General features: G+C 35.5%; 3 protein-coding genes across 3 annotated transcripts in view; all 3 read right to left on the minus strand.

Annotated features, from left to right (window-relative positions):
* LOC127855142 (uncharacterized) overlaps window positions 1-23,296 on the minus strand; it is a 368,604-nt gene that overhangs the window by 343,877 nt on the left and 1,431 nt on the right. The window lies entirely within an intron of this gene.
* On the minus strand, window positions 1,034-20,135 carry LOC127855134 (zinc finger protein 681-like). The gene is made up of 5 exons (XM_052390524.1): window positions 18,709-20,135; window positions 17,886-18,053; window positions 16,842-16,930; window positions 11,294-11,397; window positions 1,034-10,549 (listed from the first exon to the last, which is right to left on the minus strand). Exons 1-5 carry the CDS (start codon window positions 19,778-19,780, stop codon window positions 9,433-9,435), a joined length of 2,550 nt encoding a protein of 849 aa, XP_052246484.1. The 5' UTR covers window positions 19,781-20,135; the 3' UTR covers window positions 1,034-9,432.
* Window positions 20,900-22,522, minus strand: LOC127855141 (uncharacterized). Its single transcript, XM_052390541.1, has 4 exons — window positions 22,480-22,522; window positions 21,904-22,170; window positions 21,523-21,624; window positions 20,900-21,110 (listed from the first exon to the last, which is right to left on the minus strand). Exons 1-4 carry the CDS (start codon window positions 22,498-22,500, stop codon window positions 20,934-20,936), a joined length of 567 nt encoding a protein of 188 aa, XP_052246501.1. The 5' UTR covers window positions 22,501-22,522; the 3' UTR covers window positions 20,900-20,933.

Raw genomic sequence — 23,296 nt, forward strand, 5'->3', positions numbered from 1 at the left:
CATTGCTAGCACAATTGCAAGTGCATCTAAAACCACGACAATAAAGGATATAACAAGTGGGCCAGGATAGCCTTAGAATGCTTACAAGAGTTTAAAAACAAAATTATAAAATAATATATCTTGTGTTTTACTTCATGTGTGTCAGTTTTCAACTTGGCCTCATTATGGTCAGGAAAAACATTCAGACTATGTTGGCAGGCATGTGTCGTCAGTTGTCTATTGTCAACTTCTATCTTGTTACCCACATTTTTAGCCAGTGTTGATGAAATGTGTTCTTCAGAATGTTTATCTTGACAATATCTAGGTTTATTTGAAATTTGCAAAATGTATTAAAAAGTTTTTTTCTTAGATTTGACCTGGTCACCTAGGACATACCTAACCTAGATTTCTGTACATTGAAAACATATAATTATGCTCAGTATAGCTTGATTTGTCCTTGTCGGCTCTGGTGCTTCTTATATGTACCCCGGGTACTCTTAAGTATACTTAATTGTACCCTGGGTACGAGAAAAATACTGAAACGTACTCAGGAATTATAGCGCTAAATTTGTCGTTTTTTTTTATGTCAATATTCTGTTAAATGACCTCCTTTTTATCGAAACACCAAAAAGCATGTTGAGGCAGGTTTTGTTCAAAAAGAAATTTTGTTTTGTATTCATTCGCGCGTTTTACGACATTGCACTTTTGGCGGGAATAAAACTCAGGTACAGCCTAATTTAGCCGGGTACATGTTAGTATATGTTCTTTACTTGGGGTACATTTAAGTATACTTAAGAGTACCCGGGGTACATTTAAGTAGTACCCGAGACGACAATGACCAATCAAGCCTCAGTATAAAGTATTGTTTTGTGCATCAAAGAATATGGATATATAGATAGAAGATAGATAGAAGACTACAGTATATGGGGGACATAAAAATTTAGACCATGGTTCTTAGCAACAACCGGTTAATATTCAGACTCTAAATTTTGTGTTAAATTCCACAAATCTAGAACCTTTGTACAAACACAAACACTTAAGCAGACTAGCAAAGTCAATGTCTTTAGTGTTATAATTTAAGAACATTTCAAGAATTAATAACAACTACTTAATACTTAATAAAACATGAAGCTGTTATATAAAAAAATTATTCTTGGTATTTTCCAAAGAATTACTACTGTTTAAGACACAACAAACAAATGACTGTGATAAACCTTATAGCAAGATATGACATATGGTTTAACCAGAGACAAAAAACAATGTCTTTAGTGTTATAATTATATAAAAACAAGAAGGCCATGATGGCCCTGTATCGCTCCACTGTTTTTTCTTTGCGAAAAAAACGTGCAATGCGCATGGGTTGAAATGTACTCAAGCATGTGACTTTCTCTTTCTATCCCTCGTCCCACTGGGGGTTTAAAGTTGGAAGGGTGAGCATTTTTATTGGAGATAAAAAAAAAATTGGGTACGAAAAAAAAAATGGGTACAAAAAAAATTGGGTACGAAAAATTTTAGGTACGGAAAAAAAATTGGGGGAAAGGGAAAGTAGTACCTGTGGGGAACTTGACCAACACTCGCACATTTTCGGCCCTTTCCGTCAAACATCAGATAAGTTTCTCGAAGGCAATAGTATGAATAGACATCTCGGAAAAAATTGGGGATGAAAAAATAAATTGGGTACGAAAAACAAATTGGGTACGAAAAAAAATTGGGTACGAAAAATTTTAGGTACGGAAAAAAATTGGGGGAACGGGAAAGTAGTACCTGAGGGGAACTTGACCCACACGCGCACATTTTCGGCCCTTTCCGTCAAACATCAGAAAAGTTCCTCGAAGGCAATAGTATGAATACACATTTTGGAAGCGGTAATGCGGTCCTACCTACGCGCGTCAAAATGTAAGCGAAATATGTACAAAAGTCTGTCAGGAATAATTGAATTAACGAAGAAAATCGTGTATTGATGTAAGTTTTTGAAGGAATGTGCAGAAAATATATTAAACAAAAGCTGTGTTTGTGAAACACAATGCCCCCTGCTGCGCAGCTTTGAAGCCATATATTTTACCTTTGACCTTGAAGGATGACCTTGACCTTTCACCACTCAAAATGTGCAGTTCCATGACATACACATGCATGCCGAATATGGAGTTGCTATCTTCAAAATTGCAAAATTTGACCTTTGACCTTGACCTTGAAGGATGACCTTGACCTTTCACCAATCAATATGTGCAGCTCTATGAGATATGCATGCACGCCAATATTGAAAAAGTTATGGCCAATGTTAAAGTTTTCAGACAGACAGACGCTTAATATTTGACCTTGAAGGATGACCTTCACCTTTCACAACTGAAAATGTGCAGCTCCATGAGATGCACATGTATGCCAAATATCAAGTTGCTATGTTCAATATTAAAAAAGTTATGGCCATTAAAGTTTTCGGACGGACAGACAGACTGACACACTGACTGACTGACTGACAGTTCAACTGATATAGGCCACCCTACCGGGGGCATTAAAAGCAATGGCGATATTTTTCTCAGCCACATAATTGTTAATAGTTTGATATCACAAAATGACAGTGAAAGTAGAACTGTCAAAAATTACAACCTGTCAACGTGTTGTTTTTGCTGGCACGAGAGGGCGATTACACTCAATGTGTTCACATTTTGACCATAGGCTTTGTCAATGACCTTTATAGTATGGGTAGCTTTGATATTATTTATTGCTATCATGTAACTGCATGATTGTGTATATGTTTACCATACACAAAGCATAAATAATGATATAAATATACTGATTGAGCTTATAATAATCTGAGAACTATAGCCAGGTCAATTAAGGACTTAAAATACAATTTTGTGTCCTGATTTCATGAAGAAATGACCATGCATGTCCTAGATTTCAAATTCAAGGCCCTGGTGTGACACATTGGTAGCATTATCGTTAAACTGTTACCAGGCCTATGAAATTAGTTTTTATTGAACTACTGTATCTAAGGAAATCTAAATCAGGCACTGATTTTTCTTGTTTTAATACAGTCATAGATCAGTTGTGGCCTCTGGGTAATGACCAATTTTTGCTTACTTGTCACACCCTTAAAACTTTTCACACGTCTATAATAGCAAATCTGGATTTAGGTGATCTTCAATGGTACATTTAAACTTTAGCTCTGTTACAAGAGTGCTGGTAAAGTCCAGTCACATATTTAAATCTAGGCCATGTCAAAATCAAAGTGTCAAAGACAAATGAAAGATGCGTTCATTAATTATTGTCCAGTTGTTTACTACTGCTGTAAGTTTTTATATAATATGACTGATGAACATCATGTGTACCCTGGGTACTCTAAGTATACTTACATGTACCCCAGGTACGGTAAATAAACGTAATTGTACTCGGTCCATATTAGACTGTACCCGAGTTGTATTCGCGCCCAAAAGCTGATGTCGTAAAACGCGCAACCGATTATCTTAAACACACTTCTCTTCAAAAAACACTGCATCAACATGCTTTTTTAGTATGTGTTCCGATAATATAGAGGCCATTCTACAGAAAATTGACATAAATGTGTATATATAATTATTACAAAAAAATAGTCGACAACGACTGATTTAGGGTTAAATTTCCCGGGTACATTTTAGTATATTTACCGTACCTGGGATACATGAAACTATACTTAAGAGTACATGGGGTACATGTACGTAGTACCCGAGCCGATAATGAACAATCGAGCGATAATGGAAGGTGCAACATCTCTCACGCCCCCTAGCATCGCCTTTAGCAGTATTCAATTCTCAACAGGAAAGTGCTGGAGTCATTGATCCCGAGGGACAAGAAAAACAATTGATTTATGTTCGAAATAAATAATTTGATCAATGACAATTATATTATTTGAGCCAGGTCACAGGAAAAGCGCAGTCAAATCAGTATCCAATTAAATTATTTGTTATTGTCAGAAAAAACGCTTTTAAGCAAACAGCTTTCAAGCGACTGCAGGCTGATCTAGATCCAAACTGGCCACAATCGCCTTAATGTCTCTTTTACTGTGACACAGATCATTTAACTTTAAAATGATAAAAAGTACTAACACTAAGAAAGAGTACAAACTAGTAAAGAGTTTGAAATCAATGTTGAATTTCAGGACAGCTTGGTGATCTGCAAATCCCCGATGAAATGTTGATATCGGGTATCATAGTCATTCAATAAGTCGCAAAATGCTCGAATACAATTTATAAAGCACAATGTGACTTATATTGATAACTAAAAATACCAGTATGCCAGTTTTGCCGTGTCAAGCTGTTACGATCCAGAAAGTCCTTTATTCACATCGAGTAAATATTCTTCGAATTCCAACTATTGTTGTCATAAGCGGAGATTTAGTGAATAAATAATTCATTTATCCTAAATGACAGCTTCTAAATAGCGAAACAAGCCAATTTATGCAGTAAGAAAGTTTTGAATCAAGACTCTCATGGGGGCGGCCATTGTTGAATGTTGAAACACGAACGACAACTCTGCTCGGAGAATGTTATCTCTTACGCAGTGGCGAATGCAAAAGGGAAGTAACTGAAAAATCGAGTTATCTCAATCGGACTGGCTCGGTCTTTTACATAGGTCGCCATTGTGAAAAAAAAATTGATGGTTATGATACCTTGGACGATGCTGTTCCAGCATCGTCAAAAATTATAAAATGGTCAGAAATATATATGGATTGTTGAGCAATTGACAATCATATCCACAATTCATGAGTCACGATTCACAAATGGAACAATGAATCATTAGTTCTTAAAAAGCAGCATATACGATAGTTAAGAACATTGCACTTCATTAATTTCAACACCCTCTCTTAGATACAAAGTTTGAGTTTACCGTGCAGTATCATATATTGACTTTTCTTGAAATAATTATGTTCATGGAAGCTGTGTTTTTAAAATCAATAATATATTATTAAACTGGTTTAAACACTACAAAAAAGACATGAAATTAACATGTCATCCAAAATATTTTCATCCGGATATATGGTCACTTGCGACATATTTAAATAAAACCCGACTCAATCTCCACGCAGAATTGTCGTTCCTTGCTATCACATACAACTCTGCGTAAGGCTCAGCACGCCATTTTGTCTACCAAATAGCTAAAACCGAACAAACGCATTCAATGAAATTTTGAGTGGATATTTAAGATCGCATGCATTAAATTAAGAAATATGACTTTTAAATGTACGATAATTCGTGCAAAAACTTGCAAGTTTTAATGCAACTCTTTGGAACTATTTTATCGCCCATTTACGCAGATGGAATCATTCCATGCACTTCACAAATGTAAACAATTGAACATGCTTTTTTATTGAGTGACGTTAGGAATTGCTTCGACGTGTGTATGTATGTTGGTTTCTTAACATAAAAAACATATCAATTTTATATAATAATGAATTAAGACTGAAATAAGATATCATGGTATGAGATGGTTCTCTTTAATGCAGTACATGCAATGTAACCGTCGTGCAAGAGATTGTTTAGTATACTGTAACCTCAATGATGAACGCTTGGAATGATCATGACATGAATGAGACGCTTTCATAACAATAGTCCGTTCTGAGCCCAACACAGAGGTGAATGTAATGTGACCGTCGTGCAAGAGATTGAACACGACTTTTCAGTTTGTAAAAAAAACCTTCATAACACATGTTCTTACGCAAATGCCTTTGTAAGCAGTCACCATCTGACCTAAAATGGCACTAAATGACAGGGTTTTATCTCATGTTTACAAGATGTTGATGTTGTTGTTGGTCACAGCCAAACGGCCGCAGTAATCTCCACTGGTAAACGTCATATGTTCAGTTTTGTGACCCCCGGGGCCGGGTCAAATTTGAGCCCAGGGGAAAAATTTGAACAAATTTGGTAGAGATCTATTAGATATCACTACAAACCACATTTAGTAGCCCTAGGCCCTATAATTAAGAACAAGAAGATTTTTAAAGTTTGCACACAATAGGCCTTATTTAAGCATATGTTCATTTTTGTGACCCCTGGGGCAAGGTAAATTTTGTTCCCAGGAGCATAATTGGAACAAACTAAGTAGAGAACTATTATATGTCACTACCTACCAAATTTGGTAGAAATAGACCCAATGGTTATGGACAAAACGATTTTTAAAGTTTGCACAAAATAGGCCTTATATAAGCATATGTTTGATTTTGTGACCCCTGGGGAACGGTCAAATTTGATCCCAGGAGCTTAATTTGAACAAACTTGGTAGGGGACTATAAGATGTCATTACATACCAAATTTGGTAGCCCTATGCCATACGGTTATGGACAAGAAGATTTTTTAAAGTTTGCACAAAATAGGCCTTATATAAGCAAATTTTCAATTTTTTGACCCCCCGGGGCAGGGTCAGATTTAACCCCAGGGGCATAATTTGAACAAACTTGGTAGAGGACTATAAGATGTCACTATATACTAAATTTGGTAGCCCTAGGCCCAATGGTTATGGACAAGAAGATTTATAAAGTTTGCACAAAATAGGCCTTATATAAGCAAATTTTCAATTTTTTGACCCCCTGGGGCAGGGTCAAATTTGACCCCAGGGGCATAATTTGAACAAATTTGAAAGAGGTTCACCACATGAACATTCCTGAGAAATTTCATCAGAATTGGACTAGTAGTTTAGGAGAAGAAGATATTTAAAGAAAAAGTTAACGCACGGACGCACTGACGCGCACACGACAGACACAGGACCATGACATAAGCCCTGCAGGCCTTTGGCCAGTGGAGCTAAAATTGAATGAAAACAACTTAATAAAAAAATTTAGCTGTGATATGCGAATTGATATGTTCAAAAGAATTACCAGTGTTGAAGACAAAACAAACAAATGACTGCATGTTACCAATAGTAAATTACACAATCAGAAAAAAAAATCAATAATACTAAGGTTGTACAGATGAAAAAAATTTAAAAATTAATATGAAAAACATTGGATAATATACAATAATTAAGTTATAAACAAAAGGGCCAAGATGGCCCTAGTTCGCTCACCTGAGAGGAGTCAGTTCATTCAATCTTTACCAAACATCAAACTTGACCAAGATATTGTCCAGACAAACATCCTGGTCAAGTTTCATCATTATTGAACCAAAACTCTGGCATATGGAGTGATTTTGTTTTTGTAAGATTTGACCTGGTGGCCTATATTTTGAGTTGACCCCCCTTACCAAACATCAAACTTTGCTTGCAAAAATAAATATTATGACCAAGATTCATAAAATCTGAAACAATTTTTGTACGAAATAAGTTTTGTACGATCTTTCGTCAAAACTTTACGGGTTATCCAGTGCACTTTTATATCTATATTTCAATATAATTTAATTTTGACCAATAAGTGTGATAAAGTGTAATAGAACAGATATATATATATGTATTATAATCTATGATGGTGACTACCTGTGATATTTCTGAATTATGAATTCTGAATCTAATAACTGTTAATTTTGATTGTAGTATTATGTTATGTGCACAAATAAAATTAACAAAATTGTGACCTCTAGAGGCCATGTTTTTCACCGATCTGGACCACTTTCGAACTCGTCAGAGATATCAATACAACCAATGTTTTGACCAACTTTCATGATGATTGGGCATAAATTGTGACTTCTAGAGTGTTTACAAGGTTTCTATATAGCCAAAGAAGGAAAACTGCCCGCCGCCCCCCGGCATCCATGTTATTCAACTGACCATTATATTGTTTCATGATCCTAGGCGTAAGCTTTCTTGAGTTATCATCTTAAAACCATTTTACTGAGTCAAGTAAAAGTGACCTTGACCTAGTGACCTGAAAGTCAATATGGGTCATCTGCAAGTCATGATCAATGTACCTATGAAGTTTCATGATCCTAGGCATAGGCCTTCTTCAGTTATCATCTGGAAACCATTTTTCTAAGTTGAAACACCGTGACCTTGACCTTTGACCTAGTGACCTGAAAATCAATAGGGGTCATATGCGAGTCATGATCAATGTACCTATGAAGTTTCATCATCCTAGGCATAAGTGTTCTTGAGTAAAACAATTTTACTATTTTGGTTCACCTCAATGTACCTATGAAGTTTCATGATCCTAGGCGTAAGCGTTCTTGACTTATCATTCGGAAACCATCTGGTGGACAGATATACCGACCGACATGACCTTCGAAGGGGGGCATAAAAATGTGACTTCCACAGTGTTCGATCACAAGGTTTGACCGAAACCATTTTTGAACTCGATTCTCGTATCAAAGAAACAAATGTTCTGACCAAATTTCATGAAAATTGGGCCAAAAATGTGACTTCTAGAGTGTTAACATGTTTTCAATATATACATATAGAGAAAAATGCCCCGCCCACTGGCGGCCATGTTTTTTCACCGATCTGGACCATTTTTTAACTCGTCCGAGATATCAATAAAACCAATGTTTTGACCAACTTTCATGATGATTGGACAAAAATTGTGACTTCTAGAGTGTTTACAAGGTTCCTCTATAGCCAAATACGGAAAACTGCTACTATATACGTATAGAGAAAAATGCCCCGCCCACTGGCGGCCATGTTTTTTCACCGATCTGGACCATTTTTTAACTCGTCCGAGATATCAATAAAACCAATGTTTTGACCAACTTTCATGATGATTGGACAAAAATTGTGACTTCTAGAGTGTTAACAAGGTTCCTCTATAGCCAAATAGGGAAAACTGCTACTATATACGTATTGAGAAACATGCCCCGCCGACTGGCGGCCATGTTTTTTCACCGATCTGGACCATTTTCGAACTCGTCCAAGATATCAATTCAATCAATGTTTTGACCACCTTTCATGATGATTGGGAAAAAAATTGTGACTTCTACAGTGTTTACAAGATTTCTCTATAGCCAAATAAGGAAAACTGCCCCACCCACTGGTGGCCATGTTTTTCAACAGACCAGAACCACTTTTGAACTCAATCAAGATATCATAAAGACAAACATTTTGACAGTTACATGAAGATTGAACATAAAATGTGACTTCTGCAGTGTTTACAAGGTTTTCCTTTTTTTGACCTAGTGACCTAGTTTTTGACCCGGCACAACCCAGTTTCGATCTCGGCCGAGATTTTATTGGGGCAAAGCTTCTGACCAAGTTTCATGAAGATGGGACAACAAATGTGGCCTCTAGAGTGTTTACAAGCAAATGTTAACGGACTGACAGACGGACGACGGACAAAGACCGGTCAGAAAAGCTCACCTGAGCAATCAGGTGAGCTAAAAATAGCAAAAGAATTTCAGCACTTAATAATAACAGCATTTAGAACAATATCTCATTACAACAATTGAACTGGGTATTAAAATAAAATAAAATTGATTTTAATATACATGTTAGCACTTTTTTTGTTTAACCAAATAATGTTTAGAACCAGAATATATAAAACATTTTAAGCAAGAGAGTCCACTAATACAAGTGCTGCATATGGTATGTACTTGATGAACATGTCCTATCACGATCTTGTACGTTTCCCACCAAGCTAGCCTGACCCCGATCTTGAGAGGTGGCTCCAATAGCAACTGATATTGGAGGGTCGCTTGTTTCCTGGAGACGCCTTAGACTCTCCAACGTCCCTTCCGCAACTGATGGACTGGCAATGTGGGACATTTGGAGTAAGTTGGCTGGTGAGCAACGTACGAATGGACCCATATTGATAAGAGAACTGTTGCTACCATAAACCTGATGATCTACAAAAGGAATGCCATGGAACTGATTTGAGATTATGTTGCTGTTTTGTACAATATCAGACCTTCCAGAAGCAATGTTTGCTAGATGCTGACTGTACACGTTTCCAGACATATGGGGATTTGATGCACCATTGGTACTGAAGCTAATGCAATTCCCTACAGAATCAAGAGGGGCAAGTTTAGTATTTTTCTCAAACAAAGTCAGTGGATTGACAGGTGGAAGAAGTGCTGCTTTCTCATCATCACGAATATCCAGGGAATGAAGGCGAAGGTTTTCTGTAGCTACGCGAGTCAGAGCATGAATTGATATGTGGTTCTCATCTAAGATACTTGACACTACAGTGTTTACATTAAAACTGGTCTTAACTGGCTGTGATTTTAAACTTGATGGATTATCGTCAGATTGCAATGGCAAGTTTGGATCAACCTTCTGGGAATGTATCAACAACAAATCATCCATTTTCTTTCCAGATTTCCACTCAGAATTCAGTTTCTTTGCCAACTCGTTGTTCAGATTATGTATGGCATGCATATGTGTAAGATATTTATTTTCACTTTTAATCGTAAGATCACAAATGGGGCAGTTGAACTTAGGTACATCTTTTTTATTCTCAATACATTTGTGTGTCTTAAACGATTCTTGATCTGGGTAGGTTGTCTTACAAGTTGGACAGCGCACACTTGACTTGTCATGGACAAGTTTGTGCCTGTCTAGGGTGTCCTTGCGTACAAATTTTGCATCACACATGTCACATTTCAGACAGTGCTTTTCTTCCAGGTGATTCTTCTCATGTCGTTTCATTCCCTTCAAATGCTTGAATGACTTTCCACAAAACCTGTAAAAAAAGCCCATATTTTATCAATTAAGCAAAATGTTACAAGAAACTTGTTTGTTACACCAAGGAAAGATTTTTAATTGTTTGTAAAGTTCAGAAAACTACACAACAACCTTACAATTTTATAACCCCGCTGCCTACTGAAAGAGGGTATTTTGGAGTGGGTTTGTTGGTCGGTTTGTACATAAGATGCGCAAGACACTATTTTCATGACCCACGATCAACAGGTTCCTAAGTAGTGTGCTATTTTTATGGCAGTTGCATAAAATGTTCGTGGAGCATATGTCTTCCTCATAACTCAAACAAATAAATTGAAACTTCAAATATGTCAATACCATGAAGTGTAAACATGCAAACACTTTTTTACAGCCTCAGTGACTCAACCATTCCTGAGTTATCTGCACTTGATCATAGCTTAAAAGCCGGTTTTCATTCATGTTTGTGACAAATCTCAATTTTAAAAAGATGCAACTACACTGTTAATGAGCCACATTCTGATAAAACTGGGCTTAATGCATGCAAGTTAAGCGTTGTCCCAGATCAGCCAGTGCAATTGCAGTGCAGGGATGACACTTCCCGCTTTTATGGAAAAAAATATTTAAAGGAGATCTCTTCTTACCAACTCCAGTTTGGGCAAAGTGTCGTCCCTGATTATCCTGTCTGACTCCACAATCTGGGACAACACTTAAGGCACATTCATTAAGCCCCGTTTTCCCAGAACGAGGCTCAAATGTCTTCCAGTACCTGCATTTATGTAGTTTCTCGGATGTATGACGTAGCAGGTGCTCTTCCAGCTGTGACCTTTTACCGTACTCCCCTCCACACAGCTTACACTGGTACGGTTTCACCTGAATCAGTTCAGAAGAATATATTTTTAAACGGTTTGGATATGGTGTCTGCATAGCGACCAGGAGGTCATATGTTTGATCCCCACTGGTGAAGCGTTCTTGAGTTCTCCACCAAAGACATCTAGTACTGGTTCTACCCAGGAAACTGACTCAAAAAAAAACATACAGATTTTGTAAAATCTTCACTGACTTTTAACCCAAAACAAGAGATGTGTTTGTCAGAAACACAATGCCCTCTACTGCGCCGCTTTTAAGCCATATATTTGACATTTAACCTTGAAGGATGACCTTGACCTTTCACCACTCAAAATGCGCAGCTCAAGGAGATACACATGCATGCCAAATATCAATTTGCTATCTTAAATATTGCAAAAGTTATAAAAGTTTAACCAAGGTTAAAGTTTTGGGACACACACATACAATGACAGACAGTGACAGACAGACAGGCCAAAAACAATATACAATTTACCCCCATTCATTCAATCCCAGGGCATAAAAATGTAGTTACATTAGCAATACCATGTACATTTATTCTCTTTCTAAAATAAAGGTCTATACAGCATAATGCATAAAGTTGACATATGCTTTTAAATATATATACAGACGATTGGTGTATAACGGATAGCTAAGGACTTCGAGTCTCATTTCAACGTAAACACAATGCATGTCTTTCCTATTGAAACATGCCAGCGGTTTTAACTTTCCGAAAAAATATTTTTTGTTTTCAGCGTGAATTTCATGGTACACTGATTCAGCCATTACCGGATCGCTTAGGTCTTTATCGGATTACATGTGTATTGTGATTTTTCTTGAAATTTGACACAGAATTTGCAAACAAGAGGTCCTGAAAGACCCAAAGTCGCGAGATAACAAGATACACTGTAACTCCAATATAACGCGGATTACAGGGTCCAAGCCACGCAACGGCGTTATAACGGATTCGCGTTATAAGTTTTGAGCTCATTTATTTCAGAGTGGCTATAAAACAGGTATAGTATAGCCTATAATATAGGTATTGTGTATTACCATTCTGTGTTGTCATCCGCAAATACATGCATATAAACCAAATCGTATCGATAACATTATACATACCGTTCTTCTAATGTGCACATTTATCCGATAATCCAATAAAGTTACAACATCACTTAAAAAATAATAATCTTCAACATTTATGACGATAAATATGTTTACGAATTTCGTAAACAAAAACTATATGCATACGCCATTTTTCAGAAGTGTAAAGAGAACAGTGCATTATGGGGAAGAGCTTTCATTGGACCAGCGGATTTAAATTTAGATTGAATGCAATATGATACGTGTACAAAGAAAGGTTGTATTGCGTAATACGTTATTGGGACAAATCTTCTGACCAAGTTTCACGAAGATTGGAAAATAAATGTGGCCTCTAGAGTGTTAACAAGGTTTTACTACAGCCATATAAGGAAAAATGCCCCGCACCCTGTCGGCCATGTTTTTCAACCAACCGGCATAATTTTTCAACTCTTCCAAGATCAGAAAGTAAATGTCGGCTCTAGAGTGTTAACAAGATTTTACTAAAGCCATATAAGGAAAAATGCCCCGCCCCTTGGAAGCCATTTTTTCAAGCAAACATAATTATTTTCGAACACATCCATGATATCATTGAGACCAATCTTCTGACCAAATTTCATGAAGATTGGACAATTAATGTGGCCTCTAGATTGTTAACAAGGGTTTACTATAGCCATATATAGCCATATAAGGAAAAATGCCCCGCCCCTGGTGGCCATGTTTTTAAAGGAACCAAAACCATTTTCATAGTCATCCAAGATATCATTGGGACAAATTTTCTGACCAAGTTTCATGATGATCGGAAAATAAATGTGACCTCCAGAGTGTTAACAAGGTTTTACTATAGTCATATAAAGAAAATAACCACGCCCCCCGTGGTGGCCATGTTTCAACCAACCGGCATCATTTTTGAACTCGTCTAAGATATTTTTTGGATGAATCTTCTGACTGAGTTTCATGAAGATCGGACTATAAATGTGGCCACTAGAGTGTTAACAAGATTTTACTATAGCCTTATATAGCCATATAAGGAAAAATGCCCCGCCCCTTGGCGGCCATGTTTTTCAAGCAAACTTAACCATTTTCAAACTCATCCAAGATAATATTAAGACAAATCCCCTGACCATATTTCATCAAGATTGGACAATAAATGTGGTCTCTAGAGTGTTAACAAGGTTTTACTATAGCCATATAAGGAAAAATGCCCCGCCCCCTGGCGGCCATGTTTTTCAACGTACCGGCACCATTTTTGAACTCGTCCAAGATATTATTAGGATGAATCTTCTGACTAAGTTTCATACAGATTGGACAATAAATGTGGCCTCTAGAGTGTTAACAAGATTTTACTATAGCCATATATATCCATATAAGGAAAAATGCCCCGCCCCTTGGCAGCCATGTTTTTCAAGCAAAGGTTACCATTTTTGAACTCATCCAATATATCAGTGGGACAAATCTTCTGAGCAAGTTTCATAAAGATCGGAAAATAAATGTGGCCTCTAGAGTGTTAACAAGGTTTTACTATCGCCATATAAGGAAAAAAGCCCCGCCTCCTGGCGGCCATGTTTTTCAACCAACCGGCATCATTTTCGAACTCGTCCAAGCTATTATTGGGATGAATCTTCTTACCAAGATTTATGAAGATCAGACAATAACTGTGGCCTCTAGAGTGTTAACAAGATTTTACTTTAGCCATATATAGCCATATTAGGAAAAATGCCCCGCCCCTTGGCAGCCATGTTTTTCAAGCAAACATAACCATTTTGGAACTTATCCAAGATATTATTGAGACCAATCTTCTGACCCAATATCATGAACATTGGACAATAAATGTGGCCTCTAGAGAGTTAACAAGTCAAATGTTGACGCCGCACAACGCACAATGCACAACGGACGACGGACAAAAAGCGATCACAAAAGCTCACCATGAGCACGTTGTGCTCAGGTGAGCTAAAAATAATTGCAATATATGTACATTTCCAGAAAGGAAATTCATTTCTGCGTTTATTAAGACCAAGTTCATGGAAATCGCTGCACAATTGATGAAGTAACGACTGTTCAAAGCCATGCACCCTATATTCGGGGCATTTTGAGTTGAATACCTTGTTATATATATATATAGATTTGATAGTGAAAAATATGTTTTCAGAGAAATCGATTTTTCGTTATAATTTGATTTTTTTTCATTAAAAATGATGTTTTTACTAATTAATATCAAAGCCACACACTAATCACATGTGTATTGGACAACTTCAATTGAGTTTATATTTATTTTGAGACAATCCCCACATTACTGAATATAACACATGTCTGTTATTCACTAAATCCCGAATTGCAGCTTTCATGCTTTTTTTATATGGTACGCATCAATTTGGTTTCTGAGCATTCTTACTTTTGTTAAGGACACATAATACTTAAATATTACATCAATGAACATTATGTTTACCAAACAAAATCTGCAAAATTCAAGAAACCATTTGTCTGCACTTTTCCTGTCGTCACAAAGGTTTATGGACGTTTTGTGCCATTACCAGTTCGTGCCACTGATATTTGTGTTGAAAAGAGGTAGACATTTTGTCCCACTGATAAAATATAGGCGGATAGGTGTGAATAATGCTGTATATGTTTGAATGATATTGGGGTGTATATTTATGTAGAGATATACAACAATGTTAACAATTATAATTATAAATAACAAATATAAAATGATTTATTGTTAGTATACTAATATGTATACAGTCAACTCGCCAATAGCTGGTCACACCAATACGGGGTCACTATCGTGTATTTAATGAAAAAGTATAATCAAATAAAAAACAATTATTGCATAGTGTGTCCCTTGGATAAATGTATAATTTTACAAATTAGTGAACAGATGCTCCAACTGTTGATCTTACAGGGGAGATAATGCTGTAAATAGTGATCCTTAATTTATTGGCAAAGTGTTTTTGTGTACATCATTTTATTATAGGTAATGTTTATTTATTTTCAATGAAACCTTTTTAATCTGAAATATGGTTAAATGACAATGTTATAAACTGTTTATTTTACAGTTTTTGTGATCATATGATATTTTTTCATTGATGTATTTTCATTGGTCATCATTTTTAAGCATCATATGTATGTGTATGTAATAATTAAATAAAATGATTTATTGTTAATATAAAAACATGTGTGCATAGTTCATTATGTTCATTTATATGTTTAATAAATATAAAACATGAAGTGCTGTTATTTTTTATGCTTCATGTGTATGTACTATATATAAATAAAGAACTAATAAAATGAAATTGGTCTTTTACTTTTAGGAAAAGCTGTTCATGTATTATATTAAAAACAAATCTTAAAATCGCAGAATATTTTTTAAGTGAATAAATAATCTTGAAATAATACAATGTTGTTTTAACATTGAACAGATGTTACAATCAAATGTGCAAAAGTTTCCCGTAAAGTTTCACACCTTTATGGTATTATTCACACCTATCCGCCTATATATTATCAGTGGGATGAAACGTCCAATGCCATCCTACACAAATATCAGTGGCACGAACTGGTAGTGGTACCCGTCACAAAAACGGTGCATACATAACGTGACCTTGTTTTGCTTTCGAAAAAAAAAAAGTTGTAAACATTGACACACGTCAACAAAAACATGAATCTACTTAACAATGATAGGCTTTTTGTATTCAATTCATAGAAAGCTATAAATGATATCATAAATAAAAGTGTTTTGCAAAAAATGTTTAACCTATCCGTTACTCTTTAAAATCCGCTATACACCAATCGATTGTATTTACATATAATATAAAATTAAAGTGTTAACAACAAAAGTGTATTGTTTAGTTTGATGATATTTTGTTTTCATTATTTCTATTGTCTCTTGGAACATTGTGCATGAAACTACACATGCATTGTACCTGATGCTTAGATGTTAAGCTGATACAACAAATTCATATTCAGACTGCACAATATTCAAAATGCAGTACGACTAACTCTTCATAGACTTGTGAGAAGCCAGTACCAGTAGGAAAACTAATTGAATACTGTCGACAAATGTCGCACATACAAAACAAGAGAACCGCATAACGGGTGCCAACACTCGGCTGCGGATGCATTTTTTAATAAATGAAAGCTTGTCAGAATATTTTTTTTAGAGGTCACTGCGACCTTGACCTTTGACCTAGTGACCCAAAAATGGCTGTGGTGTATAGAACTCATCAAGGTGCATCTACATATGAAATTTCAAAGTTGTAAAAGGAAGCACTTTGATTTTAGAGCAAAATGTCAAAGTTTTAGCACGCAGACAGCTGACGACACAACATGACACGACGAGCTAGCGATCACAATACCTCGGAAAAACAGCCGAGCTAAAAAGAAGAAAAAATCAAACATACCTGTAAGTGTACACATCGTGTATGTGTTGCTAAATTTGAACTGTGGTTAAACTCTGCACCACATATAGAGCATAGGTATGGCTTTTTTCCTACAACAATATCATCCTAGTAATTCATCATTATTTGTTAAAAGGCATCATCATTTGTAGATTGCTAACACTAAGTTAGGTAGTTAGGTTATTCCATATACAAATGTATGTCTTTTTTTATATTTAATATTAGCAAGATTAAGTACTGTGCCATTCATGGTTCACTAAAAGTAGACGTTTATAAAATTATTGATGTCATTATCATGAAGAATGTCAAGGATATTGTACAAAACTGTGTTCTTGATGCAACTAGTCACTTTGTGGAACAAAACTGGGAATTAGGCACGTAAAGTCTAAAGTATTCATGAGCTATGGCCAATTGAAATATGATTTTCTGATCTTAATATAAGTACAAGAATAGTGAAAACAACTTGTTTTAAGAGTGTAGTAAAAAAAAATCACTATTTTGGTAATGGGGCTGGGTCCCTTTGGATTGGGAAAACTCGTGTTGTTTAGACTAAAATTTGGAAATTAGTGTCGCAGTTTTTTTATAACAAATACTAAACAATTGAACATGAAAGTACCGGTATGTTCAGAATTCTAATAATGAAACTATAAAAGCTGGATAGTAGATCAACTCAATGTTGAGATTTATTTATTTATCTATTTTTTAAACCTTCAATTTTAAGATTCCATTGAGATAAATATATACTTTTATCCATTGGAAATGGGTCCCTATAACAGTCCCAAATTTAAACACACAAAAAACAACACTGTAATGCATTATTTAATTCATCGCTTTGACATCCTTTCAATTGGTTTTAAAGAATTTCATAAAATTAATAATATATCGCTAAAAACAATGCATATTTTCCCAATTTGACCAGTGCCATTAGCAACGTGGTGAGGAAAAACAATGTAGCAATGTGGTGAGGAAAAACAATGTTACATAAAAGTTAATCTGATTAATGATCATCAAAGTGATAAATATAATAACCCAAACATAATTATGCACCTGTGTGTATATGCATATGCATAGCAAGCTTGTACTTCATGTTGAATCCTGCCCCACACAATTCACAGGTGTGTTTCTTCACAGCCTCATGAACCAGCATATGTCTCTTCAACTTTGCCGCACTGATCAGGCCTTTACCACATACATTGCATGTGAACGGACGCTCACCTGAAGAAAGGACCAATAACGCACTGCAGTAGGAAATTGTTTAATAATTCTCTTACCTGTAAACATTGTGAGAAAGTTTTCTTATCCCAAAAAGTTACTACATGTAAAAGAGTTTTAATACTGACCATTTATTTCTATAAGTTAGAGGTACTTTAAAGAGCTGTTTCTTGAATGTATAATAAGTGTTTAAGGCTCTTCAGGGCTGAGTTAAATAAATATATTGTCCTTTTGGTTACAAAATATGAGCCTTGATTTGGTGTTCCTGAAAATCATATTGTGACAACTTTAAACCGATTATAATTTTACTATCAAGGTATGATCACTGAGATTAGGGTATTTTGCCAGGCAGATTATAAATTATTCAGATTTTTGAAGCATTTTTTAAAACAAAGTTTCTGTATTTATTAGAGCTCATAGTTATATACAGAACTTATTTAAATATGACTAAGATGACAACAACCATTTTTAACATTAAAGCCAAAGGCTGGAAGTACCGAGTACTGCCTTGACATTGACATGTGTCCCTTAGACATTATAAACCAGTATGTAGAAAGTTGTTTCTGGATCCCTTTTCTGATGAGCTTAAGAAACATAAAAAACTCCTGTGTCAGGCCTTCTACCAATAGTATTATAAGAAAACTTACTACTCAATTACCTGAATGGAGTCTTTGATGAACATTAATCTTTGACCGAGGCATTATATGACCACATATATCACAAGTGTACGGAGTTTTAAGCGCTGCGGTTGTGCTAACTGCAGATTCTGTCTCCATATTCTTTGTAAATACTTCCACAGAATTGCTGGCTTTTTCTGACTTATCTTTACATTTAGTTTCTTTGACAGGTGCAGCTGTAATTTTGTTTGCCTTAAAATGTGGTGAATGACCATATGTTTTATGCTTGTCATAATCACCTTGTCTTATGAAGCGCTTATTGCAGAGATCACAACTAAACTTTTGCAGATCATTATGCTTCTTATTTTCATGCTTTAATAAAGCATATTTAGTTGTAAATTTTGTTTTGCATATGGAGCATCCAATGTTTTTTACAATTAATGATTTAACTGAAGTTGAGTTATCAATGAGTGCTCTTTTATTTTTACTACTGCTTGTATCTTGTTCATCAAGCATTTCATTGTTGCTAGTTTTCAGTTTTGTCTGTTTCTTCTTTCTTTTTTTCTTAACAGATTCTTTAAATTCTTTTTGTGTTTCTTTGTCCTCAATGTTGTCAAGATTGGGATCTACACTTAATGTCTGCTGATCAAAATAATCATCTGTAATATCAGACAGATTTGTTAAATCATCAACAATACCTTCTGTGTTATATTTATTGTCTCCTTTGCACTTTAAATTATCAGATTGAAAATCCCCTACAGCATAACTTTCCCCATGTTGGAATGCATTACTTTCATCACGTGGGAAAGTGTCAAAGAGTTCAGTTTGTGAGGAAATGCATTTGCTTTCTAATTTAGGAAATGCAGTTTGAAGTAAATAATCAAATATGTAGGATCTCGCTGATTCGTGATATACTAGTAAATGTTCATGCAACAAACATATAGTGTTAAACTCCTCACAACATAACCCACACTTTAATAATAATACATGTGTATCCATGATTTTACTGCTAGATATTGTTATACACTTGCAGTCAACACAAGGAAGTGAACCAAAAGCATTTCCAAAACCACTGCCCTTCATACTGCGTTTGATTCCGCCTTTAGTGCACATGTCTATATGTGTAATCCTTTGAAACTAATAGGATTTTTCTGACTTTCTAATGAATATGACAATGTCAGTTCATACCAAATTGGACATTGCGCGTCATTGGAATTTTTATAGTTGATTCAACATAGACTGATTATTGATCTTCACGGTGAAGTTCACCTAAAGTAGGCTATACAACACTCCTCCTAGATTATATTATTGACATTGATTGTGGCTAAATCAAAATAAGTCTCCCATTTTTATAACAGCTCAACAAAACAGTATCAATTTATTATCTATATGAATTAATATCTTCCAAATAAAAAATCATTGTCTTTAACTTCATCCTTAAATACTTAATATTCATGTCAAACGTGCACAAAAGGGAGGTAACTGATCCAAAATAAAAGTAAATCATAATTATATTACCGAAGGTAGGCATCGTTGTCGATCATTATTGCGAAGTAATGGATTTTGGAAATTCGATAGTCTGACCTTGTCATTAAAGGGGCCTTTTCACAGATTTTGTCGTGTAATGAATTTTGTCATAAAATGCTTGATTTTATATTGACAAATGTAAACATAGGATATAAAAAGCTCCAATAAAAACAATAATAAAATTAAAGAAAGAAAAAAGTAACCCTCAACTGGGCTCGAACCACTGACCCCTGGAGTAAAAGTCAAACGCTTAGACTACTCGGCAGTGCTCATAGTAATGTATTTTATACTTTATATAAGCAATCCTCGTAGTTTCACAAAATATATCGACAACGACAGAACTCTAGAAAATTATTAAATCGTTTCGCGTTGCAACGCTTTATAATTTTCAGGTTTTTAAATCGTCAAAAGATGCATATAATGGATATTTTAGCGCATGGTAAATGTTCAGTATTACTATTTCGTCACAAATATCATTACTAAAACGAAAATTTGCGAATCTGAAGCAATTTCATTTTCAATTTTGTCAATTTACCGAAACGTGAAAAGATTCCTTTTTTATATGTTTAGAAGAGTTTTTGTCGTAATTTTATTTAACGACCAGGCGCTCACTTGCAAATTACTCGCAGTTCTGTATTCACCATGCATCGAGACAAACATAATTATCGTCGCCAAAAAGCTACCTTGTTATAAACAAAAACAACATTATTTTATATATTTATTGGCGAGTCTGCGGTTCTTAAAGCACAGTGGCGAAGGCCGATCCGTGTGTCGTAGTCTCTGGGTCGATTTCACGAGACAGGAGGTAGATGTCATGGTTCTTACACCAGGTACTCACGTGCGGTGGCAGGTTTGGGTCGCTGTGAAGCACGAGCGTCTCCGGAAGTAAACCTATCCACTCGCGCATCATCTTTAGCTGAAATTTGTGTTTGTTAATATTACTTATTAATATAAGATAGTGCTGTTAATTTGTGTTCAAAGACCCTAGTATTAACCGGAAAGTAAGAGATCCAATCAGTGCTTAGTAATATATCTTAAACATTGCAGGTAGAAATTATTAAAAAAATATTTCTAGTTTTATTAAACCGACCTTAAATGAATTTTATTGGCTGTACATTTCAAAAACTGTATACAAATAAATATAAAAATAGTAAATAATAATATATAGTAATAAATAATTGTTGTTTTTTAAGTTAATATTAATTAAAAATTAACATTATGGCGCGTTAACAAGTGCGAGCGTGTTGCAATGGAGAACAATGTTTAATGGTATATCTGAGCCTTAAAGCATATATTGGGTGTAGAAATGTAACCCTTATCAACAACACCTCGAGATCCTCCATTCCCCCGTTCGTATGCACGTGCTCCACTTCGTCTCGTAGAAGAGTTACCACGAGGCAGGTGGACCCTGTAACGGCCACGAGGTGGTGCTGCAACATAACCACGTTTGCTTGGAAACTGTATTGGAAACTGTATCTGTATCCAAATAAGTGACGATATATATACTGTGATAAAAATATTTAGCATGTAATTCCTTGTTTGTTGTTAAAAAATATCAGTTTAATGTTTATTCCAAACACTTTAATGTTTTCATTTTCAAATACAGACCGTCATCATTATATTGTTTTTGCAAGTTAAAATACATTTCACATCGTATCTAGGTTTCTACATTAAAATTTATTATGAGATTTTCAAAATGTGTTCTGTACCATCGCGGGGTCGTAGTGGAAGCGAATACCACTGGACAGTGTGGGTTCTGTATGTGGGTGTGGGTGAGTGGTGTGGGTCCTGGCGTGGAGAGTGGTATGGGTCCACGTGTGGTGGAGAGTGGTATGGGTCCCCGTGTGGTGGAGAGTGGTATGAGTCCCCGTGTGGTGGAGAGTGGTATGGGTCCCCTTGTGATGAGTGGTTGAGTGGGTAGTTTGAACCACCGCCCCCGAGGCGTTTCGAATCGCGCCCACGGCACAGAGCAGTATCTGAAATGGGACGGTAAAATGTTTACCTACAAATCACCATTGGCAGTTACTATAAATCCATGAAAAAGATAGTTATGAACGCGTTGCGTTGCTTTAGAATATTAGACTATGCATGTTATTCGAGTAATTATATCAAATATGCAAGACATAATTAAACCAGTTGTTCCTTATTATGTAAACACGCAAAGTGCTCATAAGTTGTTTAATTGGCGAAATAGACGAATACCTGTTATTTATTTTATATTTACATACATTAACAACCATTGGCGGTTCATATACCCATGTAAAGCAAAGAAACATTTTTCTTACCACATATTCGATACGTTCCATTCTAATCAGATGGAAGGTGTGACTCGATTCGGAAAGTAAAGACAAAGATAAGAAATCAGATACTTGTTCTTCACACATGTACATATTGTTCTTAAATAAGGCATAAATATGGTAATAGCGCACGTATTTCATTTACGTATTATAACTGAAGTATTTAATATGTAAATAGTTTTTTTTAATTTGAATGTTTTTATTCATTAAAATACAAGAATATGACATGACTTAAAATGAGCCGCGCTCTTGGAAAACGGGGTTTAATGCATGTCCGAAAAGTGTCGCCACAGATTAATCATTGACAACACTTTCCGCTGTTATCGAATTTTCGTCTAAAGACAGTCTGTTCTCACCGAATATCCTGTTTAGGCGGGAAATGTCGTCCCTGATTAGTCTGTGCTTACTGCATCACTTATTCCCACCTTATACCCAGAGCGAGGCTCAAATATCTATATCAATTATTATCTGGGTGAGCACCTTAAGCTGTTTTCCTCTGTAAATTTCCCTTATAAAGTAATAGACAGTTTATCACACATAACTCTGATGTGTATAAATTTGTTTGACATCAATTATCTGTAGTCTTCATGAATGTGGGAAACCTCATAGCGAAGGTATTGTGATAATTTTACGGAGGTCTTATGCATTTGCTTTCAAGACTGATATTTACCGTAATTATGATTCATAACAAAACTGAGATCGGTTCGATGATTATTTATGCGATTATGAGTTACCGTTTTGTTGCAAATGATTTTTAGATGGCCCGTATGCCATTAAAAAAACACTCCGTTTACCTTCCTTTTGT

The sequence above is a fragment of the Dreissena polymorpha genome, chromosome 13, assembly GCF_020536995.1.
Source record: "Dreissena polymorpha isolate Duluth1 chromosome 13, UMN_Dpol_1.0, whole genome shotgun sequence".
Taxonomy (NCBI): Eukaryota; Metazoa; Mollusca; class Bivalvia; order Myida; family Dreissenidae; genus Dreissena; species Dreissena polymorpha.